At 39.1% G+C, this 16,910-nt stretch overlaps 1 protein-coding gene across 6 annotated transcripts in view; it reads right to left on the bottom strand.

Moving 5' to 3' along the window:
* Positions 1–16,910, bottom strand: part of IFT88 (intraflagellar transport 88) — a 240,607-nt gene that overhangs the window by 168,660 nt on the left and 55,037 nt on the right. For 5 of the 6 annotated variants that reach the window (XM_049867325.1, XM_049867329.1, XM_049867326.1 and 2 more), the window contains 3 exons: positions 12,643–12,747; positions 10,885–10,987; positions 9,648–9,762 (listed from right to left, as the gene is read on the bottom strand). In XM_049867325.1, coding sequence (XP_049723282.1) covers positions 9,648–9,762; positions 10,885–10,987; positions 12,643–12,747 — 323 coding nt within the window. The remainder of the gene's footprint in view (positions 1–9,647; positions 9,763–10,884; positions 10,988–12,642; positions 12,748–16,910) is intronic. The other variant, XM_049867328.1, reaches the window with a different exon arrangement.

Here is a 16,910-nt window from a genome sequence, read left to right as displayed (position 1 = left end):
TTGAGTTTTAGTTTGTTTACTTCTCTAAGTCCAAGGTGTGTCTCTTGTAGGCTGCATATAGATGGATCGTGTTTCTTTATCCAGTCTGAGGCTCTCTGTCTCTTTATAAGTGCATTTAGTCCATATATATTCAGCCTAATTATAGATAAGTATAAGTTTAGTGCTGTCAGCTTGATGACTTTGTGTGTTGTTGACAATTTCATTTTTCCACTTACTTTTTTGTGCTGAGTTTTTCTTTGTAAATTGTGTGTTCCTCATTTTCATAGTAGTTGAATTTATGTTTGCTGAGTAGTTATGTTTTTCTTGCTGAGTTATGGAATTGTTAGACCTCTTTGTGGTTACCTTGATATTTACCCCTATTTTTCTAAGTAAAAACCCAACTTGTATCGTCCTATATTGCCTCATTTCCTCTCCCTATGGAAGATCTATGCCTCCTGTATTTAGTGCTTCTTTTTTGATTATTGTAATCTTTTACATAATGACTTCAAGGATTCCCTGTTTTGACAGCATTTTTTTTTTTAATTAATCTTATTTTGTTTTTGTGATTTCCCTATTTGAGTTGATATCAGGATGTTCTGTGACCTTGTGTTATGTTGGTATCTGATATTATTCATTTTCTCACCAAAACATTTCCTTTAGTAATTCCTGTAGCTTTGGTTTGGTTTTTGCAAATTCTCTAAGACTGTGTTTATCCGTAAATGTTTCAATTTCACCTTTGTATTTGAGAGTTTTGCTGGATATATGATTCTTGGCTGGCAGTTTTTCTTCTTCAGTGCTCTACATATGTCATCCCATTGCCTTCTTGACTGCATGGTTTCTGCCGTGTAGTCTGAAGTTATTCTTATTGATTCTCCTTTGTAGAAGACCTTTCTTTTATCCCTGGCTGCTTTTAAAATTTTCTCTTTATCTTTGGTTTTGGCAAGTTTGATGATAATATGCCTTGGGGATTTTCTTTTTGGATCAATCTTATATGGGGTTTGATGAGCATCTTGGATAGATATCCTTTTGTCTTTCATGATGCCAGGGAAGTTTTCTGCCAACAGATCTTCAACTATTCTCTCTGTATTTTCTGTTATTCCTCCCTGTTTTGGAACTCCAATCACACGGAAGTTATTCTTCTTGATAGAGTCCCACATGATTCTTAGGGTTTCTTCATTTTTTTAAATTCTTTTATCTGATTTTTCTTCAACTATATTGGTGTCAATTGCCTTATCCTCCAACTCCCCCACTCTGCAATCCAGTTCCTCGATTCTGCTCCTCTTACTTCCTATTGAGTTGTCTAATTCTGTAATTTTACTGTTAATCTTTTGGATTTCTGAACACTGTAGCTCTATGGATTCTTGCAGGTTATAAATTTTTCCACTATGCTTTTTTTTTTATTAACTTTTATTGAGCTTCAAGTGAACGTTTACAAATCAAGTCAGACTGTCACATATGTTTATATACACCTTACTCCGTTCTCCCACTTGCTCTCCCCCTAATGAGTCAGCCCTTCCAGTCTCTCCTTTCGTGACAATTTTGCCAGCTTCCAACTCTCTCCATCCTCCCATCCCCTCTCCAGACAGGAGATGCCAACACAGTCTCAAGTGTCCACCTGATATCATTAGCTCACTCTTCATCAGCATCTCTCTCCTACCCACTGTCCAGTCCCTTTCATGTCTGTTGAGTTGTCTTCGGGAATGGTTCCTGTTAATTTTTCCTCTATGTTCTTGAATAATCTTTTTGATTTCTTCAACTGCTTTATCAGTGTGTTCCTTAGCTTTTTCTGTAGACTGCCTTATTTCATTTTTGAGGTCATCCCTGATGTCTTGAAGCATTCTGTATATTAGTTTTTTATATTCTGCATCTGGCAATTCCAGGATTGTATCTTCATTTGGGAAAGATTTTGATTCTTTAATTTGGGGATTTGTAGAAGCAATCATGGTCTGCTTCTTTATGTGATATGATATTGACTGCTGTCTCCAAGCCATCTATATTCTAATGATTTATTTTATATTCACTCACTGAGTCTTATCTTGTTTTGTTTCAATATATCCAGATGGACTACTAGATTGCACTGTCTTGATTGTAGTAGCCTTTGAATCACTTATGTCGTATTACGAGCTGGTTTGGGGTGTTACCAGATACATAAGCCTAAGAGTCCATTCACTATTCTTGAATAAAATAGGTGTTCTGACTTTGGGTCACTGAGTGTGTGGTGTAGAGTGCCACCTATTAACGTAGAAGAGTAGTGGTGATAGTTGTGTGCACGAGATTCTAATAGTGGCAGGGGGGTCACAGTCCAAGGACGGCAGGATGCTGACAGCCTTCCCCCACGTGCCAGTGAGGTAGGTGTGTCTCTATTCCCAGATTTTGGTGGGTGGGCTCTGCAGCTGTACCTTAGGCTCACAATGTTTCTACCTCTAAAGATTGGTAGGCATCAGTACCCTCAGACCCCTTTGGCAAGTGGCTAGGTGGTTTGGGTGGAGCTGGAGCCCTCAGTTCCCCACTGTGGATCAGTGAGGGCTGTTTAATAGGTAGATATCAGACCTGGAAAACTTGTCTTTCCAGTGTTTTGCTAAAACAATTACAGTCAGATCTCTATCAGAATTGCTTTTGCATTATAATAGCCACCTTGTTCCCTGTAGGAATGAAAGGCAAAGACTGTGGATCTCATATGCTTGGCTGGAGCTGGTTTTGTATTTTTATTCCAGTTTAGGGAAGTCAGGGAAGGATTTTTCATCCCTGGGCTGTAAGCAGCTGCTTCTTGCAGGCCAGGAGAATGGGTTAGGAGCCCCCCCCCACAGCACTCCAGGAACCCCCCCCCCAATATTAATGAAGCCGCCTGGGGCAGGGAGGGGAGGGATTGGATAGATAGGAGAGAGTAGCAATATAGACAAAGTTACTTATCTTGCTTGGTGATGACTGTTTTATCTGAGATTCCACAGAGGTGTGTAGCCTGTGTGCGCTCAGTGGGTCGAGATTGCCCCCGAGGGTCAGGCCTGCGTTCTGTGCTTGTGCCGTCTCAGGAGCCGTGATCAGCTCCTATGCTCCTAGTCCAAAGCCCAGTGCCAAAGTTTTCTGGCTGGGATGCTGGACTCCAGGCTCCAAAAGCATTCGCTGCTTCCCAGTGATCTCTCCTCCTGTCAGCCGTGTCATTGTGCAGCCTGTGTGCACCGGCTGGGTTTCCCCCAAGGTTACTTCAGGGAGCTAGGGCTGCGTCCCATGCTTGCACCATCTCAAGAAGCTGTGCTCAGCTCCTCTGCACTAAGTGCAAAACTGGCGCCAAGATTTTCTGACTGGGATGCTGGCTCCGGGCTCCAAAACCAGTCACTGCTTCTCTGTGGTTGCTCGTTCTCTTGTCAGCTGCGTCACTGCGCAGCCTGCTTGTGCTGGCTGAGTCTCTACCGAGGTTACCCCAGGGGGTTAGGGATTAGGGCTGTGTCTTGTGCTTGCCCCGTCTCAGTAAGCCGCAATCAGCCCCACCTCACTGACACCAGGGAACCGCGAGGGCTCAAGGCTGTGGCACAGTACGCTGGTTCCACAAGTGGTCGCTGCTTCAGGGCGCGGCTTTTCGCTTCCCTGTCACTCAGGTCAACTCTTTAGTTCTGTGTTTGATGGTCAGGGTTCATAGATTGTCATGTATGTGATCAATTCATTTGTTTTTCCAAGTCTTTGTTGTAAGAGGGATCTGCGGTAGCTTCTACCTAGTCAGCCATCTTGGTCCCCGCCTCATATGATTCTTTTAATTTCAGTTGGGACTGTTGTGATATCGCCCATCTCATTTCTTACTCAGGTTATTTGCTTCCTCTCCTGTTTCTGTTTTGTCAGTTTGGTCAATGGTTTATCGATTTTGTTGATACTTTCAAAGAACCAGCTTTTGGGCTTATTAACTCTTTCAGTTGTTTTTCTGTTTTCTGTTTCATTTAATTTTGCTCTATGTTATTTACTTTTTTCTGATGCCTGAGGATTTCTTTTGTTGCTCTTTGTTCAAGTTGTAAGGATAATTCTTTGGTTTTGGCCTGTCCTTCTTTTTGGACATGTGTATTTATTGATATAATTTGACCCTTGAGCACTGTTTTAGCTGTGTCCCAATGTTTCTGATAGGAAGTGTTTTCATTCTCATTGGATTCTATGAATTTCTTTATTCTGTCCTTAATTTCTTCTATAACCCAGTAGTTTTTGAACAAGGTGTTGTTCAGTTTCCAAGTGTTTGACTTCTTTTCTCTGCTTTTCCTGTTATTGATTTCTACTTTTATGGCTTTAGGATTAGAGAAGATGCTTTATAATATTTCTATGTTTTGGATTCTGCTAAGGCTTGCTTTATGACCTAATATGTGGTCTATTCTAGAGAATGTTTCATGGGCAGTGGAAAAGAAAATATACTTGGCTGCTGTTGGGTGGAGTGTTCTGTATATGTCTATGAGGTCAAATGGTTGACTGTGGCATTTAGATCGTCTTTGTCTTTACTGAGCTTCTTTCTGGATGTTCAGTCCTTCTCTGAAAGTGGTGTGCTGAAGTCTCCTACTATTTTTGTGGAGCCATCTATCTCGCTTTTCAATGCTGTTAGTTTGTTTTATGTATCTTGAAGCCCTGTCGCTGGGTGCATAAATATGGTTATATCCTCCTAGTATATATTATCATTATACAGTGTTTTTCCTTATCATTTGTGGTGGATTTAACTTTAAAGTGTATTTCATCAGAAATTAATATTGCCACACCTATTCTTTTTTGATTGTTGTTTATTGGATATATTTTTCTCCATCCTTTGATTTTTAGTTCCTTTGTGTCTTTAAGTCTAAGGTCTGTCTCTTGCAGACAGCATATAGGCAGATCGTTTTTTGTATCCATTCTGCCACTCTGTCTCTTTATTGGTGCATTTAGTCATTTTACATTCAGTGTAACTGGACAGATATGAGTTTAGTGTTGTCATTTTGATGTCTTTTTTGTGTGTTGTTCAAAGTTTCTTTTTTCCAGTTAATTTTTTGTGCTGAGTAGTTTTTCTTTATATATTGTCTTTTCCTCTTTTTCATTGTTGATTTTGTTTTTGCTGAGTCTTTATGTTTTTCTTGTATTTTATTTTTTTTGTGTAGGATTGTTAGTCTCCTTTGTGATTACCTTAATATTTACCCGTATTTTCCTATGTTTAAACCTAACATTAATCTCTTTATATTGCCTTGACTTCCTCTCCATATGAAATATCTATGACTACATTTTTTAGTCCCTCTTTGTCGATTTAATGTTATCTTTTTCATAATGAGATCACTGTTTCCCTGTTCTGAGCATTTATCTTGATGTATTTTTGTGATTTCTCTGTCTGAGTTGATACCCAGTTGCTCTGTCCTGTGTTCTAGTCTTGGGTTGTCATCTGATGTTAGTGATTTTCTAACCAGAGAAATCCCTTTAGTATTTCTTGTAGTTTTGGTTTGGTTTTTGTAAAGTTCTGTTTATCTGGAAATGTCCTAGTTTCGCCTTCATATTTGAGAGACAGTTTTGCGTATATATGATTCTTTGTTGGCAATTTTTTTCCTTCAAGGCTTTATGTCATCCCATCGCCTTCTTGCCTGCATCGTTTCTGCTGAGTAGTCTGAGCTTATTCTTATTGACTCCCCTTTTAGATAACTTTTCATTTATCGCTAGCTGCTCTTAAAATTCTCTCTTTAACTCTAGTTTCGGCAAGTTTGTTTATAATATGCCTCAGTGACTGTCTTTTGAGATCTACCTTATATGGGGTTTGATGACCATCTTGGACAGGTATGTTCTCATCTTTTATGGTATCAGGGAAGTTTTCTGCCAACAAATCTTCAAACAATTTTCTCTGTATTTTCTGTTATCCTTCCCTGTTTTTGCATTCCAATCACTTGTAGGTTATTTCTCTTGATAGAGTCCCAATGATTCTTAGGGTTTCTTCATTTTTTACATCATTTTATCCAATTTTTCTTCGAATATATTGGTGCCAAGTGTTTTACCTTCAGTCTCACTAATTCTCACTTCCGGTTCCTCAATTCTGCTCCTTTAACTTCCTATTCAGTTGTCTAATTCTGAATTTTATTGTTAATCTTCTGAATTTCTGATTGCTGTCTCTCTATGGATTCTTACAGCCTATTAAGTTTTTCATTAGGCTCTTGAATATCCTTCTTAATTTCCTCCACTGCTTTATCTCTGTGTTCCTTGGCTTTTTCTGCATTTTGCCTGATCTCCTTCCTGATCTCTTGAAGAGTTCTGTGTATTAATCTCTTGTATTCTACCTTTGGGAATTCCAGGAATATCTATTGATCCAGAAGAGTCCTTGATTCTCTGTTTTGGGAGCTTATTGAACTGATCATGGCCTGCTTCTTTATGGCATTTGATAATGACTGTTGTCTCTGAGCCATCTATGCTATTTTATTGATTTATTTCATGTTTGTTTATTGTGCCGTAGCTTCTTGCTTTGTTCTGATATGCCGAAATAGGCTGCCTGAATGAGCGAGCTCGATTATTTGCGCCAGATAGCTAGAGCTGTTACCAGGTATATGAGCCTAGGAGTCCATTCACTTTTCTTGTATGGATTCAGCTCAGGTGTCCGGGTAGTCGGTCACCAAGTGTGTGGTGTAAGTTCTGTCCTACAGTCTTAGAGGGGCAGGGGTGAGTAGTTTTGGCATAAGTATCTGCTTGCAACAGGGGATCACGCTCTGAGCACAGCAGTGGGCTGGCAACCATTCGAGTGTCTGTGAAGAAAGCACTTCCCTTTCCCTAGAGCACACAGATGGGTGGTTTCTACAGATGGACCATGGGTACCCAATGCTTTTGGCTGTAAGGGCTGGGATGCACCACTTATCCTTGGACCCCTGGTGTGGATGGCTAGGTGGCGTGGGTGGATCGTAATGTGGGTAGATGAGGTCCCTGCTTAGTAGGAAGAGAGGTGTCAAACGTAAAAAACTTGTCTTTCCACCACACAGCTGAAACAGTTCATGTTAGGTCTCAGGCACAAACACTGTTGCAGTGTGCCAACAAAGGCCTGAGCTGCTAAAATGGGCCAATGCAGGTCCATGCAGGCGTGAAAAGCATTCAACGTCCATGGACCAACTGTTCCTGGACAGGAGCTGCTTTTGCCCTAGTTCCCAGCTTAGGGGTGTTGCCAGATTATTTTTTTCCCCATTCGTTCATTTGTTCCTTCTCCAAGGCTGGGAGAATGGCTCAGGATGCACAGCAGGAGCTATCCCACACCCAGGGAAATCAACAGCCACTGAAGTCAGCTTGAGGCCTAGGGCAGAGGGATCAGATAAATGTGAGAGAGTTCTTTCACAAGGGTTGCCATTTGATCTGTGCAGTAAATTAGATGCAAACATGTAACTTTTGCTGAGAGTGCTGTTCTTCACTGATTCCGGAGGTGTGAGTAGACTCTGTGTTGCTTGTTCTCTCTCCCTGAGGAAACCACATCCTGAATGTTATTGCCAGCCCCTTTATGGTCGCTCCAGGGGACTGTGCCTGAGGGGTGCTGGTTCCCACCAAGTCAGGACTGGCAACTCCTCACTGCTTCTGAACCGTCTCTCCTTTCTTCTGCCACTCAGTCTGCTTTCCCAACTTTGCCTGTGATGTTCAGGGCTCCTAGCTTGTCATATATATAATAGATTCACTTGTTTTTTCAGGTCTTTGCTATAAGAGGGATCACCAGAAGCATATGACTACTCTGCCATTTTGGCTCCGTCTCTGGAGAATATCTTTTGAAGTATGAAAGCTGCCTATGGGGAATGCTTCAACTTTATAAGGAAATTTCTCTGTGTTAAAAATGTAAACAGCACAGAGCTAGATGGTTTGGCTCTGAGAATGGTACTTTTGAGATGGAGTTTGATGTTACTCTGGATATGGAGAACTTGCAAAATGTGACCAATATGACCAGGTGGTCCAATGTACGTTCACTTAAAACTACACCAAGTCTGAATTAGCCTGGTCTGGCAATGGTAATATCTTGTTCAACTGTGCTGAAAAAAAGAGCTTTTGTATTACCTGTACTGAAATGTGTACTGTTCATATAACGTGGCATATTGGGAGAAATATGCTGTTTTTACATAAATGAATCAGGACATGTTATAAACATGTAAGGCTGGACAAATGCAGTACTTTGATCTATTCAGTTCGTTTGGTTTAAGCCACAACTGAGGTGGCTTAATCCAAGCCACCTGCAGGCAGGCCTGTTCAATCTGCTGGGGACAGTCCTATCAATAACCCTTATTAAATGCTACCACAAATGACACACAAACATGACATCCACCAGGGTTATGCACAAAACCATGGACATGCAGCTCAACATCCAAAATTGGTGATGTGTATACCAGAACTTGGTGCTGCTTTGGTTCTTCTTCTGGCACCCTGATGGGAGTTGGCGGGTTGACTGTTGGCAGAATGGTCTCCCTCTATGCCTCCCATCCAGGCTGCCTAAGTAAAGGCCTTGGGCCCAGAACATTCTCTGGTAAGGAGGTTGGGAATTGGGCTGCCTTCACTTTCTAAGTTCCTTCTCCTTATCAGAGAAGGCTTCTCCCTGTTCTGGGCACACATTAACTTTCCGTCTCTTGCACATGCATGGACGCCACATGGCACCTGGCAAACACCACTTCTGTATCTGTTCCCAGTGGGGAGGGAACAGGGTCTCTCATACTACGGCACAGGTGGGGGAATGTGCTAGATTGTAGGAGTTGGCCTCGAGGAATGAACTGAGGAGAAAGTGGTTTTATGAACCACTGAGCATAGGCACCCTCATGCATTCTGCTAGTTCACTGTCATTTGCTGAGTCATTTTTATGTAAGCCTGTGGCTTGTAGCCACTATTGTCCACCACTGATATAAAACCTCTGCCCTCCCACTGTTAAGTGCAAAGATCTGCTTTGGTCCTACTGCTGCCCAGGACTCGCCTTGTATGTAAGTCTCCCTAATAAACTCCTTTGCTGCCACCCTGGAGCTGCCCTCCTCTTTCTTCCATCTCTTGGCATCCTCTACTTTTGAAGGCCAGTTTCACATTACTGGTCCATGCCTGGAAAATAATTTTTTGTTGATAATAATGAAGTGTCATGAATAATGTAAAGCATATGGCATTTATGAATATATTACCTTTTAAAGAGCAAAGATGACTAGGGGAAAAATATGACCAAACATACTATATTCCCTAGTTAGCACTAAAACATATGGTTAAATTACAATTTCTGCTATTGTAGAAAATGAAAATATCCCAACTCTCCCTTTTCTCTCCTATTCTTCTGAGATTCAGAAGTAATCCCTTCTTTTCACTATTTCACTCTTAAACTACAGCAAGGGCATAACATTCTAGCCTTGTAAACTAGGGTCTGATGTGTTCTGGAGGATTGTTATTTTGATTTTATTCAGCAGTATTATGGTGTTAATGGCCTGCAGAGTTAATCCCTATATAGGCCAATAACCTTAGTTGTTTTTTTTTTTTTTCCCACTTAATCGCATATTATGTGTTTAACCTTAACCTGTCATTATACAAATGCGTGGAAGTAGTCACAGGGAACAGACCAAAATACTACAGATATAAATATGATACCTCTTATGTAGATGCAACTCAAAACACTGACCCACTAACAACAGGTCAGAGAGTTATAGTGTTTCTAAAAAGAAAAGATAAAAAAAAAATACTAAAACAAATTTTACAAAATTATCTTGGTATAAACTTACCTCATTTCTTTATGGACACTTGGAATTTGATCTAATGCCATCCGGTAGAATTTAATGGCTTTGGAGTAATTTCTTTGCTTTAAATAAATATTTCCCATATTCACTTTCAATCTTCCTAATTAAAAAAATTTATTAAATGTATAATATTCTATTTTTTCACTTTTCTACAATATTTTAGATGACCTTAATTCATATCCTTCAACACTTTCTCAAATTACAAAGTTTCAGATACTGCCTAAAATTCTAACTTTGAAATCGTTATACTATTTTCACATATATGCACAGTATTCTTCTGTGGGGAAGTAGAATTTAAGACAGATGGGTCATGAAAATATGTCTGGAAATCAACTGATTTACACTATAAAACTGGAGGCGCATTCTTCTAAGAAAAACATAGGATTTAAAAAATATAAAACATTTAAAATTAGATTTAATAATGCCATATGCACTTTAATATGATATTAAAGAAATGACATTCTAATAAACTATAACACTGCCACCAAAAAATTATACAATATAAATACTATAGTCCCTTGGGGATAAATCTACATAAGGAAAAGCAGGTTCTATGGGGTTACCATGGCTCATTCAACTTGTGATAACAGAATACATTTTTTGTTTTATTAGGCAGTATGTACTCCTTGGGAGCCCTGGTGGTATAGTGGTTAAGAACTATGGCTGCTAACCAAAAGGTTGGCAGTTCTAATTTACCAAGCTGCTCCTTGGAAATCCTATGAGGGTAGCTCTACCTTGTCCTATAGGGTCACTATGAGTCAGAATTAACTCAAGGGCAATGGGTTTGGTTTTGGTTTTTTATGGAGTCCCTTGGATAGTTCAAACAGTTAATGCACTTGGCTGCTAACCGAAGAGTTGGAGGTTGGAGTCCACTAAGAGGTCCCTCAGGAGAAAGGCCTAGTGATCTACTTCTGTAAAATCAGCCATTGAAAACCATATGTAGCACAGTTCTACTTTGACACACATGGGGTCGCCATGAGATGGAATCGACTTGATGGCAAGTGGTTACTGGTTACATTAGGCAGTATATCTTTACTAACTCAGCATTTCTGCATTTGTATTTGTGTGTATTTTGACATATACAAAATCTTTAAGCAGAACAAACCTATCATAAATACAAATTTGTTAAAGAATAAATCATTTCATTATAAAGAAGGATAAAATGAGGAGATATAAATTAGCATTACAAAAAACTATACTTTTTGGAATAATCTACACATACCTGCATTGCTAAACATCTTATTTTTCACTATCACTTGATATGTGTTTAGTGCTTCGGCATACATTTCATTAGCTGAATACTGGCTGGCCAAATTGAAAAGAACCTAAGGAAGAAAATAGTGCAAAAAAAGACATATAATAACTACTTTAGGCCCCCTCTGCCTCTAATATTTCTAGATATTAAAATCCTACAACAAAGTTACCTGGTTATAGCAACATACCAAACCAATTACAAAATGAAACATACACTGAAATAGCCTGCATCCAAATGAATGAGAACATTAAGATAGGTACACCTGTCCTCCAAATTTTACCTTAATTTTGTAAGTATTCTAACTTATTTGTCAACCATTAATCTTAAGAAGACCTATAAAGAATAAATGTGTAGTGTTATATTAAAAAAAAATTTTTTTTGTTATACCTGCTGGTGATGAAAAGGATAAGCAAGATAGTCCACCAAATTCTCTTCATAAATATAAACATCATTGTAGAAATAAACTTTAAATTACATCAGAGAAGAATTTGTATAGCATTTCTCTATATACAAAATTATAATTTAAGTCATTAAGTTATAGTAAATTATGTTTCTAGAGGTAAAAAAATTATCATAAATTATTCCCTAATCTAAATATTCCAAGGAATTTTAAAATATTAGCTATAAATGGTAAACATTTTAAAAATGGTTCTTAATCAGTTTCAAATGCTTTTTCTCTCAATTAATTTCGCATATGAAAACTTTTCCCATTGAAAATACACTTCTAAGCAGTGCTATAAATACCAAGGATCTTGGAAGTATATTCTCAGAGTTAAAAAAATTTTGCTAGAAATTATAAGTGTTAGGTTTTTTTTATTTTTTCACACCCTCATATTATCTTATTTGCCTAGTTTGAAGTTCTTGAAGATCACAGACTGAAAAGACTTCATTAAAATAACCAAACTGGGTAGATCACAAATACTAGCAATCTTTAAAAAATATAACCAACTTATGAGCTCAATTTCAAAAAAACAATTTATATTAAAAACACTAAACTAAAAGAATACTGGATTTTTGGTCCAAATGAATGAATTACGGTAACACAATATAGATGAATCTAAGCAATGGAATAAAGTCTACAAGATTATAAATAGCCTGATACACTTTTTATAAAGTTAAAAACTACTATAATAAAAAATGTACATATTAGGAAAATACATAGATGCAAAAAGAACTACATAAGGAAAGCAAGAGAATGCCAAATTCGTGGTTTAAGATGATGTTTACCTCTGGTGGAGGTGGGACTGGGTCAGTAAAAGGGTGCTATGTATTAGATGCAGGCTATTGTCAAGGTCACAGCATTTATTTGGATATTGAGTTAGCAAGTACTTATGACATTATTAAAAACAACAAATTATACAACTAACTAGATAAAAAAGATCACTGCACAGATGAAAGATTAGAGTGTCCCAAGAACTAAGGATTATTATTAATCTAATACTGGGCACCTGAAGTCCAACAAGATTTCAAAACAAAACATGTTGCCGTCGAGTCGATTCTGACTCATAACAACCCTAAGGGACAGAGTAGAACTCCCCATAGGGTATGCAAGGAGCACCTGGTGGATTCAAACTGCCAACCTTTTGGTTATCAGCCATAGTTCTTAACCATTATGCCACCAGGGTTTCCAAGAAAACAAAAGAGAATGAAAAAAGTAAAAAGACTATGGGGATCCATAAATCCACAGCCAAAATAATTTTACTCAGCAGGTATTTCAACACTTACCGAATAAGTCAAGTCCAAATTGATATTTTCTGGAGCTGTAACCTGTTCTCGTTGTCTTACTAGTACTCTCTCTTTTCTTCCAGCATCTTTTGCCTTTTCTAAGGCCTGAAACCAAATTTATACTTCATAAATTCCCTTTAACATTCATCAAATTTTATGTATTTAAAAATATCTATATGCAGCTTGTCTGAGTTAATTTTCCATCCTTGGATCCCCCAGGTTAATCCTTTATGTTTTTACCATAACTACCCTTAAAAACAAAAGAACCTGGAATATTTGTTTAAACTGGAGTAGACCATCGTAAAAACGTCTGTGAGACAGAACATCTATCTGAAGCAAAGAGCTGGAGCAGAGGCCAGAAGTGAAGTACCTGGGGGACTTCTCTAAGTCATCTGTCTTCTATTTGGAATACTGTACCCCTAGGAGTATGAATGAAGAAATGATGAAGTCAAAGAGCTGAACAGATTATTTCAAAGAGTGACTTCAGAAGACAAAGTGAAGTACGTAATGAAAAGTACAAAGGCTTGCAGTTAGAAAACAAAAAGGAAGAACAGGCTCAGCATTTCTCAAGCTGAAAGAAGTGAAGAAAAAATTCAAGCCACAGGTTGCAATTTTGAAAGGTTCTATGAGCAAAATATTGAATGACAGGAAGCATCAAAAGAAGATGTAAGGAAATACACAAAAGCTGTACTAAAAAGAACTTGTAGAGATTCAATAATTTCAGGAAGTAGCATATGATCAAGTAGCATATGATGGTACTGAAGGAAGAATGCCAAGCTGCACAGGAGGCACTGGCAAAAAACAAGGTTTCAGGAATTAATAGAATACCAATTGAGATATTTCAACAAACGGATGCAAGGCTGGAAGTGCTCACTTGTCTATGACAAGAAATTTGGAAGACAGCTACCTGGCCAACCGATTACAAGAGATCCATATTTGTGCCCATTCCAGAGAAAGGTGATCCAATGGAATGTGGAAATTATCACACAATATAATTAATATCACACACACGTAAAATTTTGCTGAAGATAAATCAGGGGTGGCTGCAGCAATACATTGACAGAGAACTACCAGAAATTCAACCCAGGTTCAGAAGAAAATGTAGAACAGCGTATATCACTGCTGACGTGAGATGGATCACCGCTGAAAACAGAAAATACGAGAAAGATGTTTACCTGTGTTCTACTGACTGTGCAAAGGCACTCGACTCTGTGGGTCATAACAAATTATCGGTAATGCTGTGAAGAATGCGAATTCTAGAACACTTAATTGTGTTCCTGAGGAACCTGTACAGAAACCAAGAGGCTGTCATTCGAACAGAACAAGGGGATACTGCGTGGTTCAAAAATCAGGAAAGGTGTGCATTAGAGTTGTATCCTTTCACCATACTTACTCGGTCTGTATGTTGAGCAAATAATCTGAGAAGCTGGACTATATAAAGAACAACACAGCATTAGGCCTGGAGGAAGACCTCATTAACAACCATGATATATGGATGACACAACCTTCCTTGCTAAAAGCAAAGAGGACTTCAAGCACTTACTGATGAAGATCAAAGACCACAGCCCTCAGAATGGATTACAACTCAACATAAAGAAAACAAAACAAAAATCCTCACAACTGGACCGATAAGCAACATAATGATACATAGAAAAAAGACTGACATCAAGGATTTCATTTTATCTGGACCCACAATCAATACCCATGGAAGCAACAGTCAAGAAATCAAACAACAGAGAGGTGGGGCTGAAATCGCAGAGTAAGACCCAAAAAAACAAGCGAAATGATTATATTTATGACAAGCTAGGAGCCCTGAACATCAAAGGCAAAGTTAGAAAACACACTGAACAGCAGCGGGAGAGACGGTTCAGAAGCAGAGAGGAGTTGCCGGACCTGAATCACTGGGAAACCTTAGGCACCATTCCTGGGAGTGACTGTGGCGGGCTGGAAGTAGTGTTCGGACGCAGTTTCCTCAAGGAAAAACACCCAGCCGCATAGCCTACTCACACCTCCGGAACCAGAGAAGAACAGCGCTCTTGGCAAAAGCTAAGGACTTGTGTATATTTTACTGTGCCCCAGGTCCTAGGCCGGCTTCGGTGCCTGTCAATTTCCCTGGGCCTGAGATGCGTCCTACAGCACACCCTGAGCCATTCTCCTGGCCTTGGAGAAAGAATAAATTCACAATTGCGGAAAAGATAATTTGCCAGCTCCAGTAACCAGGTGAGCTCTGGAAAGAAGCAGCTCTTGTCCAGGCATAAACGGTCCCTGGACTTTGAATACCTTTCCTCCCTGCATGGAGAAGTGTGGGCCTATTTCAGAAGAATACGCCTTTGTTGGCAGACTGCAACTGTTTTAGCTCTGTGGTGGAAAGGTGGCTGTTTGATGTTTCACACCGCTTTACCTATTAAACAGGGTCCTCACCCACCCACATCAGGGTCCTAAGGACTGGTGGCTCTGCTCAGGTCACCCAGCAACCCACGGACAGGTGTCCAAGGATAATTGGTACCTCCCAGTCCTTACAACCAAAAGCATTGCGTGCCCTTGTTCCATCTGCAGAACCCACCGACCTGTGGGCTCTAGGGAACAGGGATGCACTTTTCTCACAGACACTTGGGGGATGGTTGTCAGCTGCCTGCTTTTTCAGAGTGTGACCCCCCACTGCAACAAGATACCAGTACCTACAATAATACCCCTGGCTCCTCTAAGAGTGTGGGACATAGCCTGTACCACATACTTGATGAACAACTACGTGGACACTTGAGCTGAATCCATACAAGAAAAGTGAATGGACTCCAGCCTCATATACCTGGTAACAGCTCTAGCCATCTGATGACAGGACGATAGAACTTAAAAGCTGAAAATTAGCAAGCTAGCTTACTCAAGCAACCCATTTGGACACAACAAAACAAAAAACTAGGATACAGTAAGCAAAAATAAAACTAACGAAGTAACTTATAGATGGATCAGAGACAACAGTCAATATCAAGTCACATAAAGAAGCAGACCAAAATCTATTCAACAAACTCTCAAAACAAAGAATCAGGGGATCTTGTGGATGAAAGTGCCTTCCTGGAATTACCAGATACAGAATACAAAAGATTAATATACAGAACTCTTCAAAACATCAGGAAAGACAACAGGAAGGAGATCAGGCAATACGCAGAACAAGCCAAGAAACACACAAATAAAGCAGCTGAAGAAATTGAAAAGGTTATTCAAGAACATAACGAAAAATTTAATAAGCTTCAAGAATCCACAGAGACAGCAATCTGAAATTCCAAAGACTAACAACAAAATCACAGAATTAGACAACTCAATACAAAATAAGAGGAGCAGAACTGAGCAAGTGGGAGGCAGAATTGGTGAGATTGAAGATAAAGCACTGGCACCAATATATTTGAAGAAAAACCAGGTAAAGGAATTTAAAAAATTGAAGAATCCCTAAGAATTATGTGGGACTCTATCAAGAGAAATAACCTACGAGTGACTGGAGTACCAGAACAGGGAGGGATAACAGAAAATACAGACAGAACTGAAGATTTGTTGGCAGAAAACTTCCCTGATATCATGAAAGATGAGAAGATATCTATCCAAGATGCTCATCGAGCTCCGCATAAGGTAGATCTTAAACGAAAGTCACCAAGACACATAATGAAACTCACCAAAACCAAAGATGAAGAGAAAATTTTAAGAACTGCTAAGGATAAACGAAGTCGCCTACAAAGGAGAGTCAGTAAGAATAAACTCAAACTACTCGGCAGAAATCACACAGGCAAGAAGGCAGTGGGATGACTTATGTAAAGCACTGAAGGAAAAATATTGCCAATCAAGAATCATATATCCAGCAAAACTCTCTCTCAAATATGAAGGTGAAATTAAGACACTTCCAGATACACCCAAGTTTAGGGAATTTGTAAAAACCAAACCAAAACTACAAGAAACATTAAAGGGAGTACTCTGGTTAGAAAGTCAATAATATCAGATATCAACCCAAGACTGGAACAGTGGACAGAACAATCAGATGTTGACCCAGATAGGGAAATCACAAAAACAAATCAAGATAAAAAGACATTCAAAACAGGGAAACAGCAATGTCTTCATGAAAAAGACAATACCAAAAAAATAAGGACGGACTGAGAAATGGGGTAATAGATCTTTCATATGGAGAGGAATACAGGTTAGGTTTAAAGTTAGAAAAACTGTAAATACTAAGGTAACCACAAAGGAGACTAACGATCCAACTCCTCAAAACAAAATGCAAGAAAAAA

Source organism: Elephas maximus, chromosome 23, assembly GCF_024166365.1.
Source record: "Elephas maximus indicus isolate mEleMax1 chromosome 23, mEleMax1 primary haplotype, whole genome shotgun sequence".
Lineage (NCBI taxonomy): Eukaryota > Metazoa > Chordata > Mammalia > Proboscidea > Elephantidae > Elephas > Elephas maximus.
This window is presented reverse-complemented; position numbering and strand designations above follow the sequence as displayed.